Raw genomic sequence first — 22,787 nt, 5'->3', positions numbered from 1 at the left:
CTCACCCACTTCCTGCTGCCGGCCCGTTAAGGGAGCATTCGTAGTGTGACCGCTGTGCCCGGCTTCTTAGGCTGAGCATAGTTGTCTTGGGGTCCACCCACGGTGCACCCTGAATTACAACCTCAGCCTTTCTATGGCTAAACAAGACCCCACTGTCTGGAGGGGCCACATGCCTGCCCATCACCTGCTGGTGACAGTGGGGCCATCTCCACCTTTCGGTTAGCATGTCTAGCGGTGCAGTGAACATTGGGGTACACGTCGCTATTTGATTTACTACTTTGAAGGCTCTTGGGTATAGAACTAGGGGTAGCTCCGACCCACAGCGGCCCCATGCACAGCCGAACAAAACCCTGCGCGGTCCTCTGCCAGCCTCACGTGGTTCCTCTGCCCGAGCCCACGGAAGCAGCCACTGTGTCCCTGCATCTCGTTAGACGCCTGCCTCCATTCCCCACCCCGCCACTTTACCAAACAAACACGATGCCCTCCCCCAGGGCCTGGTCTCTCCTGACAGTATGTCCGAAGTGTGTGAGATGAAGTCTCGCCATCCGTGTCTCAAAGGAGCCCTCTGGGCTGCTTCTTCCAGCACAGATCGGTGTGTCCCCTTAGCAGCCCGTGGTACCTCCAATCTTCTCCTCCAGCCCCCCAATTCAAGTACATCGTTCTTCTACGGCCCTCCCTGTTCAGGGCCCAACTTTCACCTGCATGGGATGCAGTGGAGAAGACCGCGCTCGGGTCAGGTGCACCTTCGCCCTCAGAGTAGCATCCTTGCTCTTCAGTACTCTGAAAGGTCTGTGCAGCAGATTGACCTGGTGCAGTCACGTCTTTTAATCTCTTGACTGCTGCCTCCATGAGCATTGCTTGTGGGTCCAAGGAAGACAAAGTCCTGGACCACTTCAAACTTTTCTCCACTGACCGGGATGTTCCCTGTTGGCCCAGCTGTGAGGACTTGGGTCTTCCTTCTATTGAGGCTACAACCTTGATCTTCCCCAGCAAGGGCTTCAAGTCCTCCTCACTGTCAGCAAGCAAGGTTATGTCCTTTGCATACCACGAGTGGTTACTAAGCCTTCCTCCGATCCTGATACCGCACTCTGCATACGATCCAGCTTCTCCGATGATTCGCTCGGCCTACGGATTGAAGGAATATTGGGCAACCGTGACACACGCCTTTCCTGATCTTAAACCATGCAGTAGTGCCTTGATCTGTTTGCCCAGCGGCCTCCTGATCTGCGGACAAGTTCCAAACGAGGGCAGTAAAGTGTCCTGGAATTCCCATTCTTCTCAAGGTCATCCACAGTGTCATATGGTCCACACGGTCGAATGTCTTTGCGTAGTCGATGGAACACCGGTGAACAGCTCGCTGGCCTTCCCTGCTTTGAGTCGAGATCCCTCTGACATCAGCTCTGTTCCTTGTTGGAGTCGTCGACTGAGTCCGGCCTGAACATCTGGCAGCTCCCTGGCAATGTACTGCTGCAGAGTTAGGTCTCTGCCTCCTCAAGGCACAGGTTCTCTTTCTCGGAGCCCTGTAGTGTAGTGGTTCTTCGCTGGGCTGCTAGCCTCAAGGTCCACAGTTCCAAACCACCAGCCGCACTGCGGGAGGAAGGCAGGGTCTTCTATCCCTGTAAAGAGCTATGGTCTGGGAAACTCGCAGGGCAGGTCTACCCTGCTCCGTGAGCAGCATCACCTCAACGCCAGTGAGGCTTGTTTGGTCCTTTTCACCTTATGGTTCTATCCTAAGGAAAGGTGGCGCGGGTAGATGGAGGTGGAACCCGCCACACCCCGGTCTTTATCGGTCCCTTCCCGCCAGGCCCTTAGCCCTCCTGGCATTTCTGCCTCCGCATTGAGCACCCTGCACCCGCAGGTGCCAGGCCTGTCTGGTTTAGAACGGAGCCCCTGACCGGGAGGCGGCAACAGATGCCTGTGGGTTGCTGGTGTTCTGAAATAGATATTGCATATTAACCTCACATGCTAACGAGGCTCTTGAAGTTGGCGGGGACTTGGGGGTTCCCGTGGGGAACCAAGGGTGGGCCTTTCTACTGAGAAAGGACAGGGCCCCTATCCTTCCCACTCTGACTGCCCTCCCGCACAGCAGCGTGGCTTGGGGAGCGCATCCCAGCCATGCTGGGCAGAGAGACGCTCTGCAGTGGGCGCGGAGTGGCTGTGGCCCTGTCCTGAGAGGGAACTCGCCTCACTCGTGTGACCACGTGTGCTCGTTCAGTGAGAGGGGCACCAGGGACGTGGCAGTGCTTGGGCACCAGGGGGACAAAGTGATGCAGGCCACTTGGCTCATAGGGCTCGCCTTCCAGCCAGCCCTGCACCCCGCGCCCTGGCTGGCCTGGAAGGTGAGCCAGCCCACTCACCCACCCCCCGGTGGGAAAGAGACCACCACAGCAGGCACAAGACCCTGCGCCCCATGCCAGGCCCAGATCTCCAGGGTTCAGGGCTTGACTGCTGAATGTGGGTGGATCGGCTCCACCTAGAGGTGGCTTGGAAGAAAGACCAGGTGATCCACCTCTGAATGGTCACCACCCAGAGAACCCTGTGGAAGGCAGTTCTGCCCAGACACCCCGGGCTGGCTGGTTTGGCTGTCCCTCCCTCGACACCCCACTCCCACAGTTGGGTCTATTCTGAGGCCCCGTCTCTTAACTTCACAGGTGTAACAACCGCACCCAGTGTGTGGTGGTGGCTGGCTCGGATGCCTTTCCCGACCCCTGCCCAGGGACCTACAAGTACCTGGAGGTGCAGTACGACTGTGTTCCTTACAGTGAGTCATCTTGCTCTTTGTGTCACCCGGGCCCTGCCCCTGAGCAAGTGAGTGAGGAGGAGACACCTTGACCTGCCCAGGGGACAGCTGGGCCTGCTCCCCCGCTCCTGCACGCACGCTCTTCTCCCAGGCGCCCTCCCTACCCACGCTGGGGGCCCCCTCTCCACAGGCGATGTGTCCCGCACCAAACACCTTCTCCAAGTCCAGTGCACAAGCCCCTCACTGACACGCCCATGTCTGCTGGGTCCACATGGTTTCATCACCCTTGAACTTGAGCCTGCCTCTTGTCACACCCTTTCCTTCCCGACCCCTTCACACACCTGCACGACCTTCACACGCACTGCCCTCGCCTCTGTCTTCCCCCATCCGACCCCCAGCCCCCCAGCTCTTAACCCCTTCACCTGCCTTCCTGTCATGTCCCCTTCTGGTCCCGGAAGCGGGCCGGGCCTCTGGCCAGCAAGTGGCCGTGGTGCAATGCAGACCACCCTATGAGGCCTGGGGGCAGACCCCAGGAAGGGCTGGGGCACCTTCAGCAGATTCTTGTCTCCTGGTTGGTTTGTCCATGGCCATGATCCCACTTCCTATCCACAAAGGAAGTGCGGCCCTGCTGGACTGTAAGTGGCCCCCGGAAGCCTGAGCAAGGTACCGTGGGAGCCAGGAGGGAGCCTGGCTGTCTGGCACCTGCCAAGGGGAGCAGACAAAGACAGGGTCTCTCCTCCTCAGCGCCCCTGCCCTGAACATCACCCTTGCCCCCTGCCTCCTCTTTTCCCTCCTTCTTCCCGCCCATTTCCTCTCCCAGCTTCATGTAGCCAACCTGGAGGTAGGGCCTCCGGGTGGAGGGGAGAGGAAGCAGGACAACCAGGGATGCCTGAGCCTGGAGGGTGGGGGTGGAGAGGGTGGGCAAGGGGGGCAAGAAGCCCTGTAACTCTCCCTCCTCTCCCCTCCCCCCACCTCTGGTCTCTCCTTGCAGGTGACTCCACAGGGGGAGACAGGACGCTCCTGTGCTTCCTAACTCTCATTTCACTCCTCGCCCTTTCCTTTCAGCAACGGAGGCCTCCAGCCCCCAGCCTGGCCTGGCCAGGGGATGCCTGCCTGCCCGCTCCTCCTCGGAGCCTCCCCACAGCACTGGGGCAGCAGGGGACGGGGTGTCGGGGTGGGAGTGCAAGCAAGTGTAGCCCTAGGGAAAGCCAGGCAGGCCCTAGGGTGGAGGCTTGGCTCCCGAACCTTCTGGTGCCGAAACTCTGGAGCAAATGGATTCATTTCTCTGGGCTGCCGCAGGATGGGGAGAGCCCAGGATGGCACACGCCCATCGCATGCCCACAGACCTGGAGTTCTGGGTTCTGGTGGGACTGTGCCCGGCGCCTGGTGGGGGACGTGCTCAGCTACACTCTGAAACACTCGCTCCAGCGGGCCAAGCCCAGGTCTTGGGGTTGGGGGGGAAGGGGGACGGTGCAGCGAAGGCTTGCTGGCGTGCTGTGAGAGTGAACTGGGCGGCTGAGGCACCTAGTGTGCGCCCCCACAGGAGGGATGCTGCCTCTGCTAGCCAGGCAGCCTCATCTCTCTGGGCCTCAGTTTCCCCCTTCCCTAGATAAGGCCGTTGTCCACACTTCTGGTCCCTAATCGTATGAGCTGTGCACTTGGTAGTTACTGCTTTTTGCTGACTGCTCACCAAGGTTCTGAAGTTACTGCTGCCGTTAGTAAACTCAAAACAGCCGGGGAGTAGCCTGTTCATCCCAAGACAGCTGGGAGGCAGGGCAGCTCGGTGTCCATGCAGGGAGAGGCAGGACGAAGCTGGGGCACCGGGGAAGGAGGGAGGGAGAGAGAGTGAGTGGGCCTGAGGCCCAGAGTCTAGGATGGCCCGGATGGAGGGCAGGATAACTCAGGGAAGGGGCACTCCCAGTCTGATGGGAGAGCGCTGGCCTGAGTGCTCTGGGAGATAGGACAGCAGGCACACAAAGCTCGCTCGTGTGGGGGACAGGTGGAGGCAGGGCACTGACGCGTCTCCCAACATTCGCTGAGCACCTCCTGTGTGCCAGGCTTGGAGGAGCTGCTGGAGCCCACCGCCCCAGAAACACCCTGCTGAGGCTGAGGCCTTCTGAGAGAGGCAGGGCCGGACAAGCAGAACCTTGTGGGTGGCTGGCAGCCATCTGGCCCCAGGCTTCAGAGACTGGGCCCCCTCCCCTGAGGGTGACCCCAGTGCTGGTGAGGGTGGGTCAGGGATGGGTGATAGGAGTGTCGTGGGGAGAGGGAAGTGGGTGTCTGGGCACCCCCCCTGTGCCCAGACTAGCCCGACTAACACGATTTGCCTTGCAGCTGAGCACAGCCTAACATGCCCCTTCCTCCCCCAGGTGCGGGCAGGTGCAGAGCTCCCAGCTACTGGGCCTGGGGTGGGTGGGGGCTGGGGGAGAACCCCAGCTCCAGGCTGCCTGCGCCACGGTGTCTGTGCCCACTGCGTGCTGTCCGGCCCCGTCTGTGTCCTCCCTTGCCTCTCACCTCGTGGCCTCCGTCTCACCGCCCTGGCTCGCTCGGAGGCCAGGCGCGTGCCCCCTCTCCCCCCCACTGTGTCTGCCTCTGCCACCTTCTGTGTGCGTCCTCCGAGTGGTCAGGGCCGGGGGACTCAGCCAGACAAGGAGGCGGCCAGCTGGAGGGCGAGAGGCTTAGCCTGCCCTCTGGGCACCCCAGCCCGCCTCAGCAGGAAGGTCTGGCCAGGTGGGAAGGCCTCGGAGCGGCCCACCTCCCAGCTGGGGGTCCCCCCACCCTCTCTCTGTGCAGAAGATTCTCTCCCCCCCTCACCTGAGGGCTCTGTCTGCCCACCTGCCCTGTCCCTGCCCCCCCCATGTCTCTCCCTCCTCCCTGTGTCTCCCCTCTGTGACGTCTCCCCAACATGCCTGCCCACCGGAGGAGGGGACCTGGGGGTGGGGGAAGCAGGACGGAGAAAGGACAGGAAAGGGGCGTGTTGCCGAGAAAGAAACAAAAGCAATTTAATCTTTTTTTTTCTCTTTTTTTTTTTCTTGCACATTTTTTTTCACTTTGTTTTCTCTCTCTCTTCCGATGCTTAAAGTAGAAGTGGAGCAGAAAGGTAAAAGCACCGTTACCAATGCTAACCCCTCACTCACACTTTGTTCTACCTGTGCCCCTACTTAATGTGAACCCCACCCTGCCCCGCCCGGCCGGTGGGTGACCCCACCCCGGGCGTCCTCCCAGCAGGGCCAGCCCTGGGACGCCCGAGGAGGCACCTCTCTGAGCTCGGGCAGGACTCTCTCTGTCTCTCTCTATCTTTCTCTCTGTCTCTCTCTCTGCCTCTCCCTCTGCCTGCTTCCCGGCTCTGGCTGCCGGGACTGGCTCTCGCTCACTGCATTTACCTCCTTCAGGAGACCTGTAAGCACCAGGGGGGCGGGGAGGGACCCCCTCTCGGCTCCAGGCCGGGGCTCTTGGGGAGCCCACTCCTCCTCCTCCTCCCCCTTCTGCCCCTCCCCGTCTTGTGTCTTTCTGGGTGGAGGGGACACTTGTTTTCCTTTGGGGGAGCAGACTTCTAGTGGCTCCTAAGGTTCCTTCCGGTTTGGCGCTTCCAAGACCCAGAGCTGCTCGCAGTGTGGAGCACACGCCCAGCCCACTCACGCCAGCTGGGGGGTCCCATCCTGGGAGGGGGCCCCAGGAGGGGTGCCCAGCTCTTCCCAGCCCTGCGGGGGTGGGGGCAGCCTGGCCATGGGGGAGGCCGAGGGTGGGGGTGGGCCTTGAGGGGGTGCGCTCTGTCTCTTCATACTTGCGAAGCTGCAGTCAGGGTTTCTTCTGGGCTGCTGTGGATCGAGGAAGGGAGAGGCCCCGAGGGGGGGGCTGGGGGGGCACGCGCATAGGCGGGCCTGGGGACCTCCACGAGGACCGTCATTTCTCACCCGGTGGAGCTTCGGCAGAGAAGCGGAGGCACGGACTGCGGGTGGGCGGCATGCTGGGGAGCCTATGGCCTCCCCAGAAAGGCTTGGGAAATTGGCAGAGCCGAGGCTGGCCCGGGGTTGGGACTGGATGGGATAGCATTTCAGAAACCCTGAGGCCTCGAAATTACGGTCTGTGGAGCATCCCCGTGGGGGGGGCGGTCCCTCTGAGCTGCTCTCCTCCCCTGTCACCCCCTCCCCACTTTTGAGAGCACCCCTCTGCTCGCTCCTGGAGTCTCTCCCACCACTCTTCTTACAGGCCCGTGTGGAGACCATGCAGCCCTGGATTCTTTTTCCTTCGAGGGCTGGGGGTGGAGAGGAGCTGGGATCTTGGTGCTGGGAGGGGGTCCTTGCTGTCAAAGGCACCCCGGGCAGACCCTTCCTCATCTGCTCCCTCTTCCCCATAACCTCTAACCACCTTTTTCCTCCCCCCAGCCCTTCACCAGGTCAGGTTCTGAGACCACCATCGCCCCCCCCCCCACCCACCCAGCTCAGATGCCGTGGACCTAGAGGGGTCCTGGGGAGAGGGGAGACAGGCACAGGGGTTCAGGCTGGCCCTGCGGGCAGTCGGGCCAGGGCCCAGGGCCCTCCAGGTCCAAGGCCAGGGGGTGGGTGGTGAAAGATTTCTGGGGACAGGCATTTTGGCCCCAGTCCCCCTCTGTGCCTCAGGCTCCCTTCCCCCTGCTAACTGGCATGCTCCTGGCTGCTTGGTCCTGGGGACCCCTTGCCAACTCTCAACTAGGCTGAGGGGTGGGGGTGTACACCCTGCTCCCAAGCCTGCGGCAGAGCAAAGCCAATGAGTGTGATATGAGCATGGGGGGCCCCCGGCCGGCGCCAGGTCCCCACCCTCCACCTCCCTCCCCCAGCAGCTGCTTTGGTGATGGGCCAAGCAGGAGCAGAGAATTCACTGCAGCCCCCCAGCGCCCCCCCACCTGTCCCTGAGAGGGAGCCCCCCCCACCACTGAGGAGGAGGAGGAGGTGGTGGCGGGAGGCAGCTGCACCCCGTCCGTCCATCCGTCGTCACAGGTGGCGCTGGGCCGTGGCGGGCAGGGCGGGCAGGCCAGCGGCGGCCAGCGAGATGCAGTTGAGGTTTTCCTCCTTTTCAGGGAATGGGGGGGTGGGGCGGGGCCCCCCACCTTTCTGACATCAGCGCTGCCTTGATCCCTCCTCCCAAGCCGGGGATAGTCGCAGGTAAATCGGGGTCCGGGGCAGGGGAGGCGGGGTGGGCTGGCTGGGGCGGGCTGGGTCTTTATCCTAGCACCTGGTTCCCTCCCTTGCCCCCTCCAAGCTGGACCTGGGACTGCCCCCCCGAGGGACACCCCCCCCCAGAGTCGGGCCTGGGCCTTGGAGTGAATTCTCTGCTCACCCCTCTCTCCTCCGCCAGCACTAACCCTTTCTTCCCAGGTCTTCTCCGGCGCTGTGAGCAGGACCTCATCGCACCCCGTCTCTCTTCACGCCCCGCAGCTCTCCCCCCCCCACCCCTCTGTGGGAGCCCCTTCCTCTCATGTACCCTCCTTCCCCCACCATGTGCACCAGTGTCAGTGTCTGCTGAGCAGAGACCCCGAGAGACCCTGCCGGCTGGGGCAGGGCTAGGGCCCGGGCAGGGCAGGGTTGGCTGGCTGGTCCCCCACCCAGCCTCTGGAAGCCTTTCCTTGGCTGTTGATGGAGTGGGGACAGGTCAGACACAAGGGCTGCTGCTCCAGGTCCCTTGAAGAATTGGTGGCCCTGTGCCTCCCCTCTCCTGGAATGAGGCATTCTGACCCCCACAGTGGGTACAGGGATGTCACTTGACCTTGCAGTTTTTGCAGAAGGAAGACTGTGAAGTAAAAAAAAAAAATGTTCTCTGTCCTGTGTGGTTGGTGAAGACCGGGGAGGGGGTTCTTGACTGAAGCTCTGGGCAGGGGCGGGGCAGGCCTGAGTCCCAGGGAAGTGGGGAGGGCACACTGCAGCGGGAAGTCACCCTGCCCATTCTGAGTCACGTGGTGTCTCTGAAGGGGGCCTTATACCAAGCCCCTTCTCCCCAGCCTGTGGGGTCTCTAGCAGTCAGGAAGGAAAGAGGGACACCTCCCCCACACTAACCCTGCTCTTAATGGTCTCCAGGGTCCACATCTTCAGGGAAAGGGGCAGCTGGGGGGGGGGCTCCCAGCCAGAACCCCCTCCCCATCACCAGCCCTACCAAGCAACCGTGACTGCAGCTGCAGGAGGGGAGAGCCTGGTCCTCTGGCAGCGGTGACCAACTTGCTTTCTCCTCTCTCCTCCCCTCGCCCCGCCCCCTGCTCCGCTCCTCCCCACCCCCACCCCACCCCCGCCCGGCCCAGTCTTCGTATGCCCAGGGACCCTGCAGAAGGTGCTGGAGCCCACCTCGACGCACGAGTCGGAACACCAGTCTGGTGCGTGGTGCAAGGACCCGCTGCAGGCCGGGGACCGCATCTACGTGATGCCCTGGATCCCTTACCGCACGGACACGCTGACCGAGTACGCCTCCTGGGAGGACTACGTGGCCGCCCGTCACACCACCACCTACCGCCTGCCCAACCGCGTGGACGGCACCGGCTTCGTGGTCTACGACGGCGCGGTCTTCTACAACAAGGAGCGCACGCGCAACATCGTCAAGTACGACCTCCGGACTCGCATCAAGAGCGGGGAGACGGTCATTAACACGGCCAACTACCACGACACCTCGCCGTACCGCTGGGGCGGCAAGACCGACATCGACCTGGCGGTGGATGAGAACGGGCTGTGGGTCATCTACGCCACCGAGGGCAACAACGGGCGGCTGGTGGTGAGCCAGCTCAACCCCTACACGCTGCGCTTCGAGGGCACGTGGGAGACGGGCTACGACAAGCGCTCGGCGTCCAACGCCTTCATGGTGTGCGGCGTGCTCTACGTGCTGCGCTCCGTGTACGTGGACGACGACAGCGAGGCGGCCGGCAACCGCGTGGACTACGCCTTCAACACCAACGCCAACCGCGAGGAGCCCGTCGGCCTTGCCTTCCCCAACCCCTACCAGTTCGTCTCCTCGGTGGACTACAACCCGCGAGACAACCAGCTGTACGTCTGGAACAACTACTTCGTGGTGCGCTACAGCCTGGAGTTCGGGCCGCCCGACCCCAGCGCTGGTGAGCATGGCTGTGTCCAGCGCTGGGGCTGCCCCACCTCTGAGCCTTGAGACGTGCAGGTGGGCTCGGGGGACGTCCAGGGCAGAAGGAGGTCACAGTCACAGCATGGGACAGGCCCTGGTGGGAGCACCCTGAAGCCTTCGGCCTGTCCTGTTTTCACGGTGACCCAGGAGGTGGGGACTAACACTGTCTTCACTTGACAGATAAGATAAACTGAGGCAGGCCAGGGTGGCTGGGCATTTCACTCACCCAAGTCAGGATCTGAACCCAGGACTCTGAGTTCCTAAGCACTAACACACACTGCCTCTCCCCGGAGCCCAGGCCCAAGTCTGTCAAACGGCAGAGCCGCTGGTGTTGACCCAGGCAGGGCGCTCTGCTGCCCAGAGCCCACTCAGTGATGCTGAGGTTCCCCTGGCAACATACTGACCTGGTTTGTCACACGAGAGGGGACATGGGTACAGAGACTGGGTTGGGTAGAATGAGGATGGGTGGTGACCCAGCCGTGTGGCCCTCAGACACCACCCTGCTGTCACTTATCTCTGCATGGGTCTCAGGCCCCATGGCCTCATCTGAGTCCTTCTTTGGCCTCTTGGGTGCAGGTGACCTCTGCTGTCTTCCAGGATTAAATGATGTGGAGAGAGCTGACCCAGGCCCTTTAAGGACCAGGGAGCCCCAGGCCCAGAGCATGCCATGTGGTGGTCCCCCAAGCTTGTGGGTCACCCCATTTCCTTTCCCCTCCCCCTTCCAGGCCCAGCCACTTCCCCGCCCCTCAGCACCACCACCACAGCCCGGCCCACCCCGCTCACCAGCACAGCCTCACCTGCGGCCACCACCCCGCTCCGCCGGGCACCCCTCACCACGCACCCAGTGGGTGCCATCAACCAGCTGGGACCTGACCTGCCTCCAGCCACAGCCCCAGCGCCCAGCACCCGACGGCCCCAGGCCCCCAATCTGCACGTGTCCCCTGAGCTCTTTTGTGAACCTCGGGAGGTGCGGCGGGTCCAGTGGCCGGCAACCCAGCAGGGGATGCTGGTGGAGAGGCCTTGCCCCAAGGGGACACGAGGTGAGCGGGTCATGCAGACCTCGGCCAGGTTCACTGTGACAGGTGGGCTGGGAGGGGCAATGGAGCTTAGCTTTAAGGGAAGATCCTTCTGGGAGGAGGGCCCCTCCTCCACTAAACTCGCCTGCCACAGCTGAGAGGGGACAGCCCAGGAGCAGTGGAGATGAAGAGGCTGCACAAGGAGGGGCGGCGGCAGCGCTTGGCTGGCCAGTGGGCTGTTCTGGCCCAGGGGCAGGAGGCAAGATGGAGTGGGGATTGGGGGAAGTAGGGAGCAGGGCATCTCAACTACGTACTGCTTCATCTGTCCTCCATGTCCCCTCTGTGTTCTTGCCCACCCATCCCGTGTGGCATCTGTCAACTTCCCCGCCATTGCCTGTCCTTCCACTCCCTCCTCTGCCCTGTCTCTCTCCCTGCAGGAATTGCCTCCTTCCAGTGTCTGCCGGCCCTGGGGCTCTGGAATCCCCGGGGCCCTGATCTCAGCAACTGCACTTCCCCCTGGGTCAACCAGGTGGCCCAGAAGGTATCCCTCCACGGCCATGCAAGGGGAGCCAGCTCGGGGCACAGCAGGCCCCAAGTCTGGAAGGCAGGGCTGTCCCAGCCTATAGAGGGAGCGGTGGGCCCGGGGAAGGAATGGGGCATGGGGGTGGGGTGGGGGTGCACAGGGTGGCCCCGACGGCTGGTGCCCATGTGCCCACCTCACACAGATCAAGAGTGGGGAGAATGCAGCCAACATTGCCAGCGAGCTGGCCCGCCACACCCGGGGCTCTATCTATGCGGGGGACGTCTCCTCCTCCGTGAAGCTGATGGAGCAACTGCTAGACATACTGGACGCCCAGCTGCAGGCCCTGCGGCCCATCGAGCGCGAGTCGGCCGGCAAGAACTACAACAAGGTGGGCTCTGCAGCGGGGCGAGCAGCGCCGGCGTGCCGAGCCAGGCTAGCAAGCTCAGACGGTGCTGAGGGCCTGCCCTGTGGAGGTGGTGGGGTACCACGAGGGAGCTCCCAGGCCCCTGATGGTAAGTGTTGGGATGGGGACCTGACGCCACCTCTGTCCCTTCCCCTAGATGCACAAGCGAGAGCGAACCTGTAAGGACTACATCAAGGTGAGCCGCCTCGGGTGGCTGGGGGAAGGGCCTGGGCAGTGGGCAATGGGCACTCATGGCGTCCCGGCCCCCTGTGCAGGCCGTGGTGGAGACAGTGGACAACCTGCTGCGGCCGGAGGCTCTGGAGTCCTGGAAGGACATGAACGCCACGGAGCAGGTGCACACCGCCACCATGCTGCTGGACGTCCTGGAGGAAGGGGCCTTCCTGCTGGCCGACAACGTCCGGGAGCCCGCCCGCTTCCTGGCTGCCAAGCAAAACGTGGGTACGTGCCACCTCGCCCAGAGCATGTCTGGGGGACTCGCGCAGATCAAGACTGGGGCTACCAAGGGGTGTTCTTGTCAGCCTGCCTCTTGACCAGCAGCACAAGCCTTCCCTTCCTGTCCCCACAGTCCTAGAGGTCACCGTCCTGAACACGGAGGGCCAAGTGCAGGAGCTGGTGTTCCCCCAGGAGTATGCCAGCGAGAACTCCATCCAGCTCTCCGCCAAGACCATCAAGCAGAACAGTCGCAACGGTCAGTGCCGGGGACCCCGCAGCAGCCCCTGCCCGGCTCTGCCCGCCTCCCTGGCGCAGAGCTTCCCTCCACCACCTGTGTCAGAGATTCCAAGTACAGTCTGGGACCCATCAGAACATACCGAGACTGCTCCACAGCCAGGCTCCCCAGAGCGGGCCCTTGCCAGGTGGATCCTCACAGGGCAGGACCGACCCACGTGAGGCTGAGGCTGAGAGAATGAGCACAGAGCTCAGAGCTGAGCCCTCTGAACTGCCTGCATTTGTGCAGCAGTCCGGTGGGGAGGAGGCCCTCCCAGCAGGTCTTGGCAGAGGACATTCCAGGGGCAGGCAAGGCCTCAGCAGAAGATCTGGTGGCCCCAGGAGGCCAAGGACCTGGGTGGTGGTGCGGTGCGCTCCCTTGGACTGGTGGCCTGACCGGTGTACCTGCCCTTCCCAGGGGTGGTCAAGGTTGTCTTCATTCTCTACAACAACCTGGGCCTCTTCCTGTCCACGGAGAATGCCACGGTGAAGCTGGCTGGAGAGGCAGGCGCGGGCGGCCCGGGTGGTGCCTCGCTGGTGGTGAACTCGCAGGTGATTGCTGCGTCCATCAATAAGGAGTCTAGCCGCGTCTTCCTCATGGACCCCGTCATCTTTACGGTGGCCCACCTGGAGGTGAGTGGAGGTGTCCTGGTCTCTGCAGGGGGGTCCCAGCATGCTCCTCCTTTTCTCTGTGTGCCGTCCCTCCTTCACCAGCATGAGCAGTTTGTCCCCAGAGATCCCAGGCTGTCCCCATGATCAGGAAAGCCTCGGGCCCTTCTGTTGGTGTGGGGCTCAGACCCGACTCGCTGGTTCTGACTCCCGGCCACACTGCACCACAGGCCAAGAACCATTTCAACGCAAACTGCTCCTTCTGGAACTACTCGGAGCGCTCCATGCTGGGTTACTGGTCCACCCAGGGCTGCCGCCTGGTTGAGTCCAACAAGACACACACCACGTGTGCCTGCAGCCACCTGACCAACTTCGCCGTGCTCATGGCCCACCGTGAGATCGTGAGTGCCTGGCGCTGTTCCTAGGCCTTCCTGGCCCTGCAGGGGCAGCCTGGTGAGGGGCAGGCACCAGGCTCTCTGGTCACAATCCTGCCTCTTCCAGGGCCCTCGGGGGTGCAGCTGTGCGTGTCCTTTTGCCCCTTCTCCCCAAGTACCGCAAGACTAGCTGTGGGGGGAAGGGGCGAGTGGGGTCCAGGCCCCAGGCTCTGAGCACCGCTTGTCCGCCCCAGTACCAGGGCCGCATCAACGAGCTGTTGCTGTCTGTCATCACGTGGGTGGGCATCGTCGTCTCGCTGGTCTGCCTGGCCATCTGCATCTCCACCTTCTGCTTCCTGCGGGGGTTGCAGACCGACCGCAACACCATCCACAAGAACCTGTGCATCAACCTCTTCTTGGCCGAGCTGCTCTTCCTTGTCGGCATAGACAAGACTCAGTATGAGGTGGGCGGGCACGCAGGGCAGGGGCAGCGGGGGCAGGTGGGCGGGGTGGGGCGGGGGCGGGGACGGGCCTTCCCTCACCTGCAAGCTCCGCTGTCTCCCCAGATCGCTTGCCCCATCTTTGCCGGCCTGCTGCACTACTTCTTCCTGGCGGCCTTCTCCTGGCTCTGTCTAGAGGGTGTGCACCTCTACCTGCTGCTGGTGGAGGTGTTCGAGAGCGAGTATTCCCGTACCAAGTACTACTACCTAGGCGGCTACTGCTTCCCCGCCCTGGTGGTGGGCATTGCGGCCGCCATCGACTACCGCAGCTATGGCACCGAGAAGGCGTGAGTGTGTCCCCTGGCTGCCCCTGCTGTCCTGGCCCCCTCTCCGCAGCGCCCCCACCCGCCGGGTCCCTGGTGCGGGAGGCCGGCCCTGCTCTACCCCGCCGTCTCGTCCACAGCTGCTGGCTCCGCGTGGACAACTACTTCATCTGGAGCTTCATCGGCCCCGTCTCCTTCGTCATCGTGGTAAGTCCAGAGGCGGCCTCCCACAGGGACCTGTCCGGAAATGCCCTGGTGGGCACTGAGCTGGCCGCCAAGAGAACAGAAGCCAGTGGGTCTGTGGGGCATCCAGGAGCCACACCCGGGCCCCTAGGGATCCACGGCAGGGTGGCCAATCGAGCCGGCGGTGGGCCCTAGGGCGCCCAGGGATGCCGTGCCCAGCCCGTCTCCTCCCTCTGCCCAGGTGAACCTGGTGTTCCTCATGGTGACGCTGCACAAGATGGTCCGCAGCTCTTCCGTGCTCAAGCCCGACTCCAGCCGCCTCGACAACATCAAGTGAGCGCTGATACATGCGCACGCACACACAGGCGCATGCGCGTGCATGCAGGACCTGCCCACCGCCTAGGGAGGATGGGCCTCTCCCAAAGTACCCCGCTGTTAGCCCATGTGCCTCTGGTGGTCTGGTGCCTTTGGTGGTGAGCTTAGCCCCACAGGTCCTTCCCTGTCTGTTGAACCTGTGGTTTTATAGACCGAACTGGTCAAAGGCTGTCTTTAAAGGTGAGTCTGTTTTAAGGGCAGCGGAAAGAGGAAGAGGCAGTGACCCTAAGTGTCTGGGTAGAAGGCAGCAATGATGACGGCAGGGGAGTGACTGGGATTAGCAAAACTCACACACACGCCTGGCCAAGTGTCGCTGGGCAGGTCACTTCCCCCTAGGCCTGCTCACCCCCAGGCGGGGTCTGCAGGCCTTGCCCATCCCAGCCTACCAAGGGTCAGCCCACAAGCACACTGGGCAGGGATGGAGCCTGGCTGCAGGTGCTCCCCTCTTTGGGGGCTCTGATGTGCCCACCCTGGTCCCCCCGCAGATCCTGGGCCCTGGGGGCCATCGCGCTGCTCTTCCTGCTGGGTCTCACCTGGGCCTTCGGCCTCCTCTTCATCAACAAGGAGTCCGTGGTCATGGCCTATCTCTTCACCACCTTCAACGCCTTCCAGGGGGTCTTCATCTTCGTCTTTCACTGCGCCTTACAGAAAAAGGTCAGGGGGCAGGGGGAGGTACAGAAAAAGGTCAGGGGGCAGGGGGAGGTACAGAAAAAGGTCAGGGGCAGGGGGAGGTACAGAAAAAGGTCAGGGGGCAGGGGGAGGTACAGAAAAAGGTCAGGGGCAGGGGGAGATACAGAAAGGGGGCAGGTGGCAGGGGGAGATACAGAAAAAGGTCAGGGGGCAGGGGAGAGCTCTGGGGCCTTCTCTGAGACACCCCACGCAAGTCAAACCCGCAGAGACAATTCTGCAGTGAGTTACCCGTGGGGCCACTAACTGCAAGGTCAGCAGTTCGAAACCATTGGCTGGTCCATGGGAGACAGATGAGGCTGCCCAATAAGGTCACTATGAGTTGACACCCATTTGAAGGCAGTGTGTTCTGCAGAGGGAGCAGTGGGGTTTGGGTCCCACTGTGAGAGGGGCCAGGCTTAAGGCTGAGGAAGCCTTTTGGGGGCAGAGCAGGAGGCTCTAGGCCAGCAGTTCTCAACCTGTGGGTTGCGACCCCTTTGGGGGTCAAACGACCCTTTCACAGGGGTCGCTTGATTCACAGCAGGAGCACAGTTGCAGTTAGGAAGTAGCAACGAAAATAACTTAATACGAGGGAGCTTCTGTGCACAGTTGGTGGGCAAAGGAAAAGCTAAAAGACCGTGGAGCTTTCCCGTGAACTCTTTGAAGCCCCTCGTGTGTTAAGATCTGAGTTATATGCAGACATCCGAAAGGAACAGCTGCACACAGGTGGCTGGAGAGGCCAGAGGTAACTCGGGTCCTGAAGGGAGTCCAGGTGGCACGAGGGACTGCTGATCCGAAGGTTTGCGGTTGAGCCCCGCCAGCCCCTCCGTGGACGGAAAGCTTGGCAAACTGCTTCCCTGAATATTACCCCAAATAAAAAACCCACTGCCATCGAAGCACTTCCGATTCGTGGCAGCCCTACTCGAGGGTTTCTGAGGCGCTGCCTCTTCATGGGAAGAACAGGGAGCCTCATCTCTTTCCCTCGGAGCTATGGGTGGATTTGAACTGCCAACCTCACAGTTAGCAGGCCAGTGCTTAGCAGACAGTGCCACTTGGTCTCTGTAAAGGTCATCGCCAAGAAAGCCAGTTCTACTCCACCATGTGGGTCAGAACACCACTCCTGGCTGACAGGTTGGAAAGCAAGCTAAGAAAGGAATCTTTAGGCTTCATCCCAAAGGCGAGGCGGCCCCGGAGCTGGGCTGGTTTAAGAGAGGTTCCTAGACTCTGGAATGGGGTGTAAGACACCCAGAGTCTTTACATTCTGTCTCTGCCAACCAACTCCTCAATCCCTAGAGGTTAGGCTTTGGGGGCTGTTTTATTCACGTCTAACCCGGGGCCCTGAACACACCCTCTGCGAGAGGAACGGTGAGCGTTGTGAGTGAGGAGAAGCACCATCAAAGGGAGGGAGACTGCCTGGTGGCACAGGGGGCACAGGGTGACCCCAAGGCTCTGGTGGCCTCTCCAGCCTGGCCCGAGGAATGGGCTCTGCAGGAGTCTATTCTGCCTGACACGCCCCTCCCCCCAGGTGCACAAGGAGTACAGCAAGTGCCTGCGTCACTCCTACTGCTGCGTGCGCTCCCCGCCCGGGGGCTCGCACGGCTCCCTCAAGACCTCAGCCATGCGCAGCAACACCCGCTACTACACAGGGACCCAGGTACGGAGGGGTTGGGGCGGCGCCTGGGCCCAGTTTCTTGAGCCTGACCACCACGTGAGGATGCTGCGGGGTGGGGGTGGGGAGGCCCTGAGCACCTCTTCACACCTGGGCCGCGTCCGCAGAGCCGGATCCGGAGGATGTGGAACGACACCGTGAGGAAACAGACAGAATCCTCCTTCATGGCAGGCGACATCAACAGCACCCCCACCCTGAACCGAGGTGAGAAGGGGTCCCTCTGCTGGGCTCCAGCTCCTGGCCATTCTCAGGTTCATGCCTCCAGACTGCCTGCTGACCTCTGATCTCCTGGGCAGGTACCATGGGGAACCACCTACTGACCAACCCTGTGCTGCAGCCCCGTGGCGGCACCAGCCCCTACAACACCCTGATCGCTGAGTCAGTGGGCTTCAATCCCTCCTCGCCCCCCGTCTTCAACTCCCCAGGTAAAAGGGCCCCGGGGAGGTGGCCTGGGTACCGCCTGGACCCTGCGTCCTCAGCTCACTCTCACCTCCTGTCTCCTCTCTCCTCCTGGCTGGCACCGACAGGGAGCTTCCGGGAACCCAGTAAGTGGCTCTTTCCCGGTGACGTTTCTGATACTGAACGGGGACAGGGAGTGGTCTTCTCAGATAGCTTCATTCAGGGAGCCGGACTCCTGGGTGCAGGGCCCCGCCCCACACCCCACATGTCTGACTTGGCAGCCGGATGGCTGGTCTTCTCTGAGTGTGGGCCTTCAGGTGGGGAGAGGTAGGTGACCAGAGGCAGCACATAGGGGCAGCCGGGCCTCCTCACACCACTGACCCTCAGGCCCACTTCCACCAACTGCCTGCCAGGAGCAAATGGGCCAGGGCGGGAGCCCCGTGTTCTGGGAGCAGGGCCCGGGCAGGGAGAGCCCAGGGTGCTCAAGACAGCCAGACCCAACGGTCTCCCCCTCCCCACAGAGCACCCCCTGGGCGCCCGGGAGGCCTGCGGCATGGACACCCTTCCCCTCAACGGCAACTTCAACAACAGCTACTCCTTGCGGAGCGGGGACTTCCCGCCCGGGGACGGGGCTCCCGAGCCTCCCCGGGGCCGGAACCTGGCCGACGCGGCCGCCTTTGAGAAAATGATCATCTCCGAGCTGGTTCACAACAACCTGCGGGGGAGCAGCAGTGTGGCCAAGGGCCCCCCGCCACCAGAGCCACCTGTGCCCCCCGTGCCTGGGGGTGGCAGTGAAGAAGAGGCCGGGGGGCCTGGGGGCGCTGACCGGGCCGAGATTGAACTTCTCTACAAGGCCCTGGAGGAGCCGCTGCTGCTGCCCCGGGCCCAGTCGGTGCTGTACCAGAGTGATCTGGACGAGTCAGAGAGTTGCACAGCAGAGGACGGAGCCGCCAGCCGGCCCCTCTCCTCCCCTCCCGGCCGGGACTCCCTCTATGCCAGTGGGGCCAACCTGCGGGACTCGCCTTCCTACCCGGACAGCAGCCCCGAGGGGCCCAGCGAGGCCCTGCCCCCACCCCCACCCGCGCCCCCCGGCCCCCCAGAAATCTACTACACCTCTCGCCCGCCGGCCCTGGTGGCCCGGAACCCCCTGCAGGGCTACTACCAGGTGCGGAGGCCCAGCCATGAGGGCTACCTGGCAGCCCCCGGCCTGGAGGGGCCAGGGCCTGATGGGGATGGGCAGATGCAGCTGGTCACCAGTCTCTGAGGGACCTCAAGGACCAGGCCAGGGGCTGGTAGCCCAATGCTGAGAAGGAACCTTGGGCCCAGCTCTGGTAGGGAAGGGGACTGGCGGAGGCAGTGGAGGGGGGAGGCCCACTCTCCAGAGGGCACCCCTGGGCTGTAGGCCCAACAGCCCCTTCCAGGAGGACTCCGTCCAATGTAGGGGCCTGAGGTCCAGGGTCACAGACAGGGTTTCCCACCAGCCACAGGCACCAGCTCTGTTTTGGGGGACGTGCAGTGAGGGGCCCAGAGTCCCCCGCCCCCACCCAGGCGGTGTGAGGAGTGGGAGAGGAAGGGGCCCAGCCCTCTGCTGGATGCCCCTACCATCCCTACCCTTGCCTCCCTGGGGGCTGGGGGGACAAGCGGGAGGAGTAACTACCTTCCAAGGTTGCCTAGGTGGTGCTGGATGGAACCGGTCGATCCGATGGGTCAGCTGGTCGACCGGTCAGCTGCTTGAGGTGGCTCCTGCTGGAGGAAGCAGTGGGGCTGAAGGATGGGGGGCAGGTTTCTCGGGCTCCCCCCTGCTGCTGCTCTCTGGACAGTGGGGCCTGAGCCCCTGAGAAAGCCCAGGGCCAGGGCTATGGCTGGTGGTTTAAAGGTGGAACTTTCTCTGAAGCTCCTTCCCCCTGCTCTTCATCCTCACCCCACTCCCCCTCCAGCAAGCTGCCCCTAGCCCTCTGTGACCACCCAATGACCCCCTCCCTTGGGGCGACTCCTGATGAAGCACAACTCCCTGCAGGGCCCCCAGCCCACAGGGGTGGCCATATTGGGGCAGTCCCCAGTCCTGTGGGCTCGGCTGTCTGGGGATCAGATTTTGGGTCTGGAGCTCCCTGGGGAGAGTGGGTCCTGGGCTCAGATCTCCCCCTAGGGGGCCCTCTTACTCCTCCCCCTCTCCTCCTCCTCCATCGCTGTAAATATTTCAATGAAATGGAAAAGACAAAAAAAGACAAAAAAAAGAAAAAGGGAAAAAAAAACAAGAAAAAAAGAAAATCTCATCACTTGAAGCCACCGGGAGCCTGCGGCCCAGGCCCACGCCGGGTCTCCCAGGGGCCCAGCAGCACCCGCCACTCCCGGCAGCCAGGACTCTCCTCCGCGTGCGTGCAGGCCCAACCAGGCAGGGCGAGCAACTGCAGCTTTTTACAACCCAGAGACGGAAAACACAACCTAGAAGCAACAGCGAAACAAAGAACCTGTCTCCTTTCTGGTACCACGTGTCTGTCTTCTCTTCCTCCTCCTCCTCCTTTTCCTCCTCTGCTTCATCCTCCTCCTCTTCTGCCCCTGCCAGGCACCAGCCAGCCCTCCTGGGGCGTGTACCTCACTGCCTGCTCCAGGAACAGGGGCCTGCCCCCGCACCCTGCCCTCCCCTCCCCACTGGCCCAAGGGAGACGTCCTCACACCCAAAGATGCTTTTGCCAAGCTGGCTGGGCTGCCCCTCGGAGTTCCTGCTCCTTGTATATTGCTTCTGGGACTCCCGGCCAGGGACGCAGGGCTCTGTCCTAGAGAGAAGGGTGGGGGATTGAAGACAGGAGCCACAGGGAGAGGGTGGCAGGACAAGCTGAGGAGGGCGGGTGGGAAATGGTGAGGCTGTCTTGGGGGGGAGGGGCAGGCAAGAGACTGATGGGAGGCGAAGCCAGGTACAAGGGTCTGGAGTCGGAACACCATTATCTGAGGACTGTCCTCAAACCTCCAGACCCTGGAAGCTCCAGTCTGGGGTGCCTCCGAGTACCTCTCCCATCATCTGTCTGCTTCTCTCCAGCTCCTTTACCCTGGCTTTCCCAGACACCCCCCACCCCAACTCTTTGGGGTAGTGTAGCCCCACTGCCGTGCTAGTTCATCTACTTCATTGCCATTTCCATAGGGGTGGCCCCCACCTCTGCTCCAACCCCTCCTTGTCTCGCCCTGCCCCCCTCGTTTCTCACAAGTGCCATGAGTTTCCAGACATCTCCGGGTCTCAGCCTGCCGCTGCCATGAACTTGAGTTCAGGTGGAGGAGCTCTAGGGAGGCATGAAGGGAAGGGGACGGGTAGGTGGCTGAGGGGACCCTTTTTGCTGCTAGAAAGCCCCTCCCTCCTCCCGGGGAGCTGGGGCTGGCGTGTCCCCATCGTTTGGGGGAGAAGGGGTCAGACCAAAGATGGTGGTGGTTTGTCCCGTGGGGGGGGAGAAGGGAGGGTTCAGCTCAGTCTCTGGCATTTTCTGGGGGGGCGCTTAACCCACTTTGCCAGAAGACTGGGTGTGGAGGCTGTGGGTTTAGCTGGGGAGGAGGAGGAGGAGGACAGGGATAGCTAGCTCTGTGGCCCACCAGACCAGGAGCTTCATGGTGGGGAGAGGCTATAGCGTCTGAAGGGTGGAGGAGGAGCCTGTCCAGCCAGGTGAGCCCGGTGTGAGGCTGCCTGAGACACCCTAGGGCTGGGAGATGGGGGCAGGGGTGGGTGAGTTCCTGGGGGTGGGGGGGACTCAGGAACTGGAAGGAGTACACTTCCTCTGCCCTGCTCAGCCGGCCTCTATCTCTCCAGACTGACAATCAAAGAGGGGGGTGGGGGGTGGAGCTAGTCCCTTGGTGCCCAGTCCAGCAGGAACCGACCACCAAGGGGGCTTCCAGGGCCTCAGATCTGCGTGGAGGGCCCCCTGTTGGGGCTAGATGCCACTGTAGCGCTGTGCAAGCCACCCCCAAGAGCCCAGGGGTCCCCACCCCAGCCAGACCTGGTGCCTTGACGCCCCCTCCCCCCACCTCAGCTGGGACAGTACAGAGAAGGGTCTTGGTTTCCCCTCCCCTCTCCTCCTTAGGCTCCTGAATTCATTGCCCTTAAATCTTGATTTTTCTCTGGATTTTTTGTTTTCCTTTCTTTCTTTGTGTCTGTCTGGTTTCCCCATCTGTCTCCACCTCTCCTTCCCCATGTCTTTCTCACTGTCTCTGTCCCTCTTTCTCCTCTCATCCTCAAAGTTCTCTGTCCATTTGGGCCTCTTCCCCATCCCCCACCCCCTGCCCCACACCTCCAGCCCCTCCCTCTTTGGTCTCCTTTTCGATATGCCAAACCAATTTTGGGTCGAGTGCATTTAACGAGAACAAAACAAAAGGCTCATAACAACAAGAACGTTTCAGAAAAAAAACAAAAAGTTTTAAAAAAATTGTTGAGTCAAAAAAACAATAAAGAAATTAAGATTTCTTGGAACTGACCGGAGTAATGTGCTTCATTGGTGTGAGTGGGCCTGCAGGGGGAATTCCCCCGTGACGCCCCCCCCCCCACCATTCTGACTCAGAGAGGACTCTACTGCCCACTGTAGGTAGGACCCACCGCACAGCCACCCCCCCCCCCCAGAATCCCAAAGGCAGGCTGCAGACGGTTAGCTTTCAGTTTTACAAAAGGTGGAGCTGACCTGGGGGTACCCCATGTCTCCCGAGGCCCTGTTCCCTCAGAGACACCCATGCCTAGATTGCCTTCCTCAAGCTGTTGGAAGCAGACCCGTATGGTCCCAACTGCCTGCTCTGGGCTCCCACTGGCTGCTGGAAGGGTGCTCTCCGAATCCCGGCAGCACAGTGGCACAGTCGACAGCTGAGCCGCGGGTCTGAGTCTCATGGAGACTATTGGAACCAGGCAAGCATGTTCCTTACAGACCTGGTGGCCAGGATGCCACACTCCCGCCCCTTAGCCCCTCCTTTCTTCCCGTCTCCTTGGCTGCTGCCTCCCACGGTCTTGTGCCTTTTATTGGGAGAGCGCTAGAGCTCAGTCAGTCCTTGGACCTGGGAGCTTTCCAACACTGTCCCCACCAGAACCTCCAGGTGGAGTTTTTGTGGGATTGCAACAGGTCCAAATGGAACAGCTCACCTCCCTGGACCACAGGCTGTAGCGAGGGAGCCCACTCCAGGAATAAGTTTCCCTTGAGCGCCGCCTCTTGCTTCTACCCCCAAATAGTCAGTGCAGCGGCGGCTCGAACTTCTCTGCATCCAGGATTTTCTCCAGCTTGGTGGTAGTC

General features: G+C 62.1%; 1 protein-coding gene across 3 annotated transcripts in view; it reads left to right on the top strand.

The window, feature by feature from the left end:
- The window catches only part of ADGRL1 (adhesion G protein-coupled receptor L1), a 39,153-nt gene extending 17,168 nt beyond the window's left edge, over positions 1-21,985 (top strand). The window contains exons 4-23 of one of the 3 annotated variants that reach the window (XM_075548126.1): positions 2,652-2,761; positions 9,009-9,809; positions 10,558-10,872; positions 11,286-11,389; positions 11,574-11,759; positions 11,932-11,970; positions 12,050-12,233; positions 12,361-12,483; positions 12,919-13,133; positions 13,340-13,510; positions 13,744-13,947; positions 14,050-14,270; positions 14,387-14,453; positions 14,671-14,762; positions 15,290-15,458; positions 16,996-17,124; positions 17,247-17,343; positions 17,436-17,564; positions 17,667-17,684; positions 18,060-21,985. In XM_075548126.1, coding sequence (XP_075404241.1) covers positions 2,652-2,761; positions 9,009-9,809; positions 10,558-10,872; positions 11,286-11,389; positions 11,574-11,759; positions 11,932-11,970; positions 12,050-12,233; positions 12,361-12,483; positions 12,919-13,133; positions 13,340-13,510; positions 13,744-13,947; positions 14,050-14,270; positions 14,387-14,453; positions 14,671-14,762; positions 15,290-15,458; positions 16,996-17,124; positions 17,247-17,343; positions 17,436-17,564; positions 17,667-17,684; positions 18,060-18,802 — 4,117 coding nt within the window. In that variant the 3' untranslated portion in view covers positions 18,803-21,985. Of the gene's footprint in view, positions 1-2,651; positions 2,762-9,008; positions 9,810-10,557; positions 10,873-11,285; positions 11,390-11,573; positions 11,760-11,931; positions 11,971-12,049; positions 12,234-12,360; positions 12,484-12,918; positions 13,134-13,339; positions 13,511-13,737; positions 13,948-14,049; positions 14,271-14,386; positions 14,454-14,670; positions 14,763-15,289; positions 15,459-16,995; positions 17,125-17,246; positions 17,344-17,435; positions 17,565-17,666; positions 17,685-18,059 lie in introns of all 3 variants that reach the window. The other 2 variants (XM_075548120.1, XM_075548134.1) reach the window with 2 other exon arrangements.
- The last annotated feature ends 802 nt before the right edge of the window (positions 21,986-22,787 follow it).

This window comes from Tenrec ecaudatus, chromosome 1 (genome assembly GCF_050624435.1).
Source record: "Tenrec ecaudatus isolate mTenEca1 chromosome 1, mTenEca1.hap1, whole genome shotgun sequence".
Taxonomy (NCBI): Eukaryota; Metazoa; Chordata; class Mammalia; order Afrosoricida; family Tenrecidae; genus Tenrec; species Tenrec ecaudatus.
The sequence above is the reverse complement of the archived record's forward strand: the minus strand, read 5'-3'. Positions and strand labels throughout refer to the sequence as shown.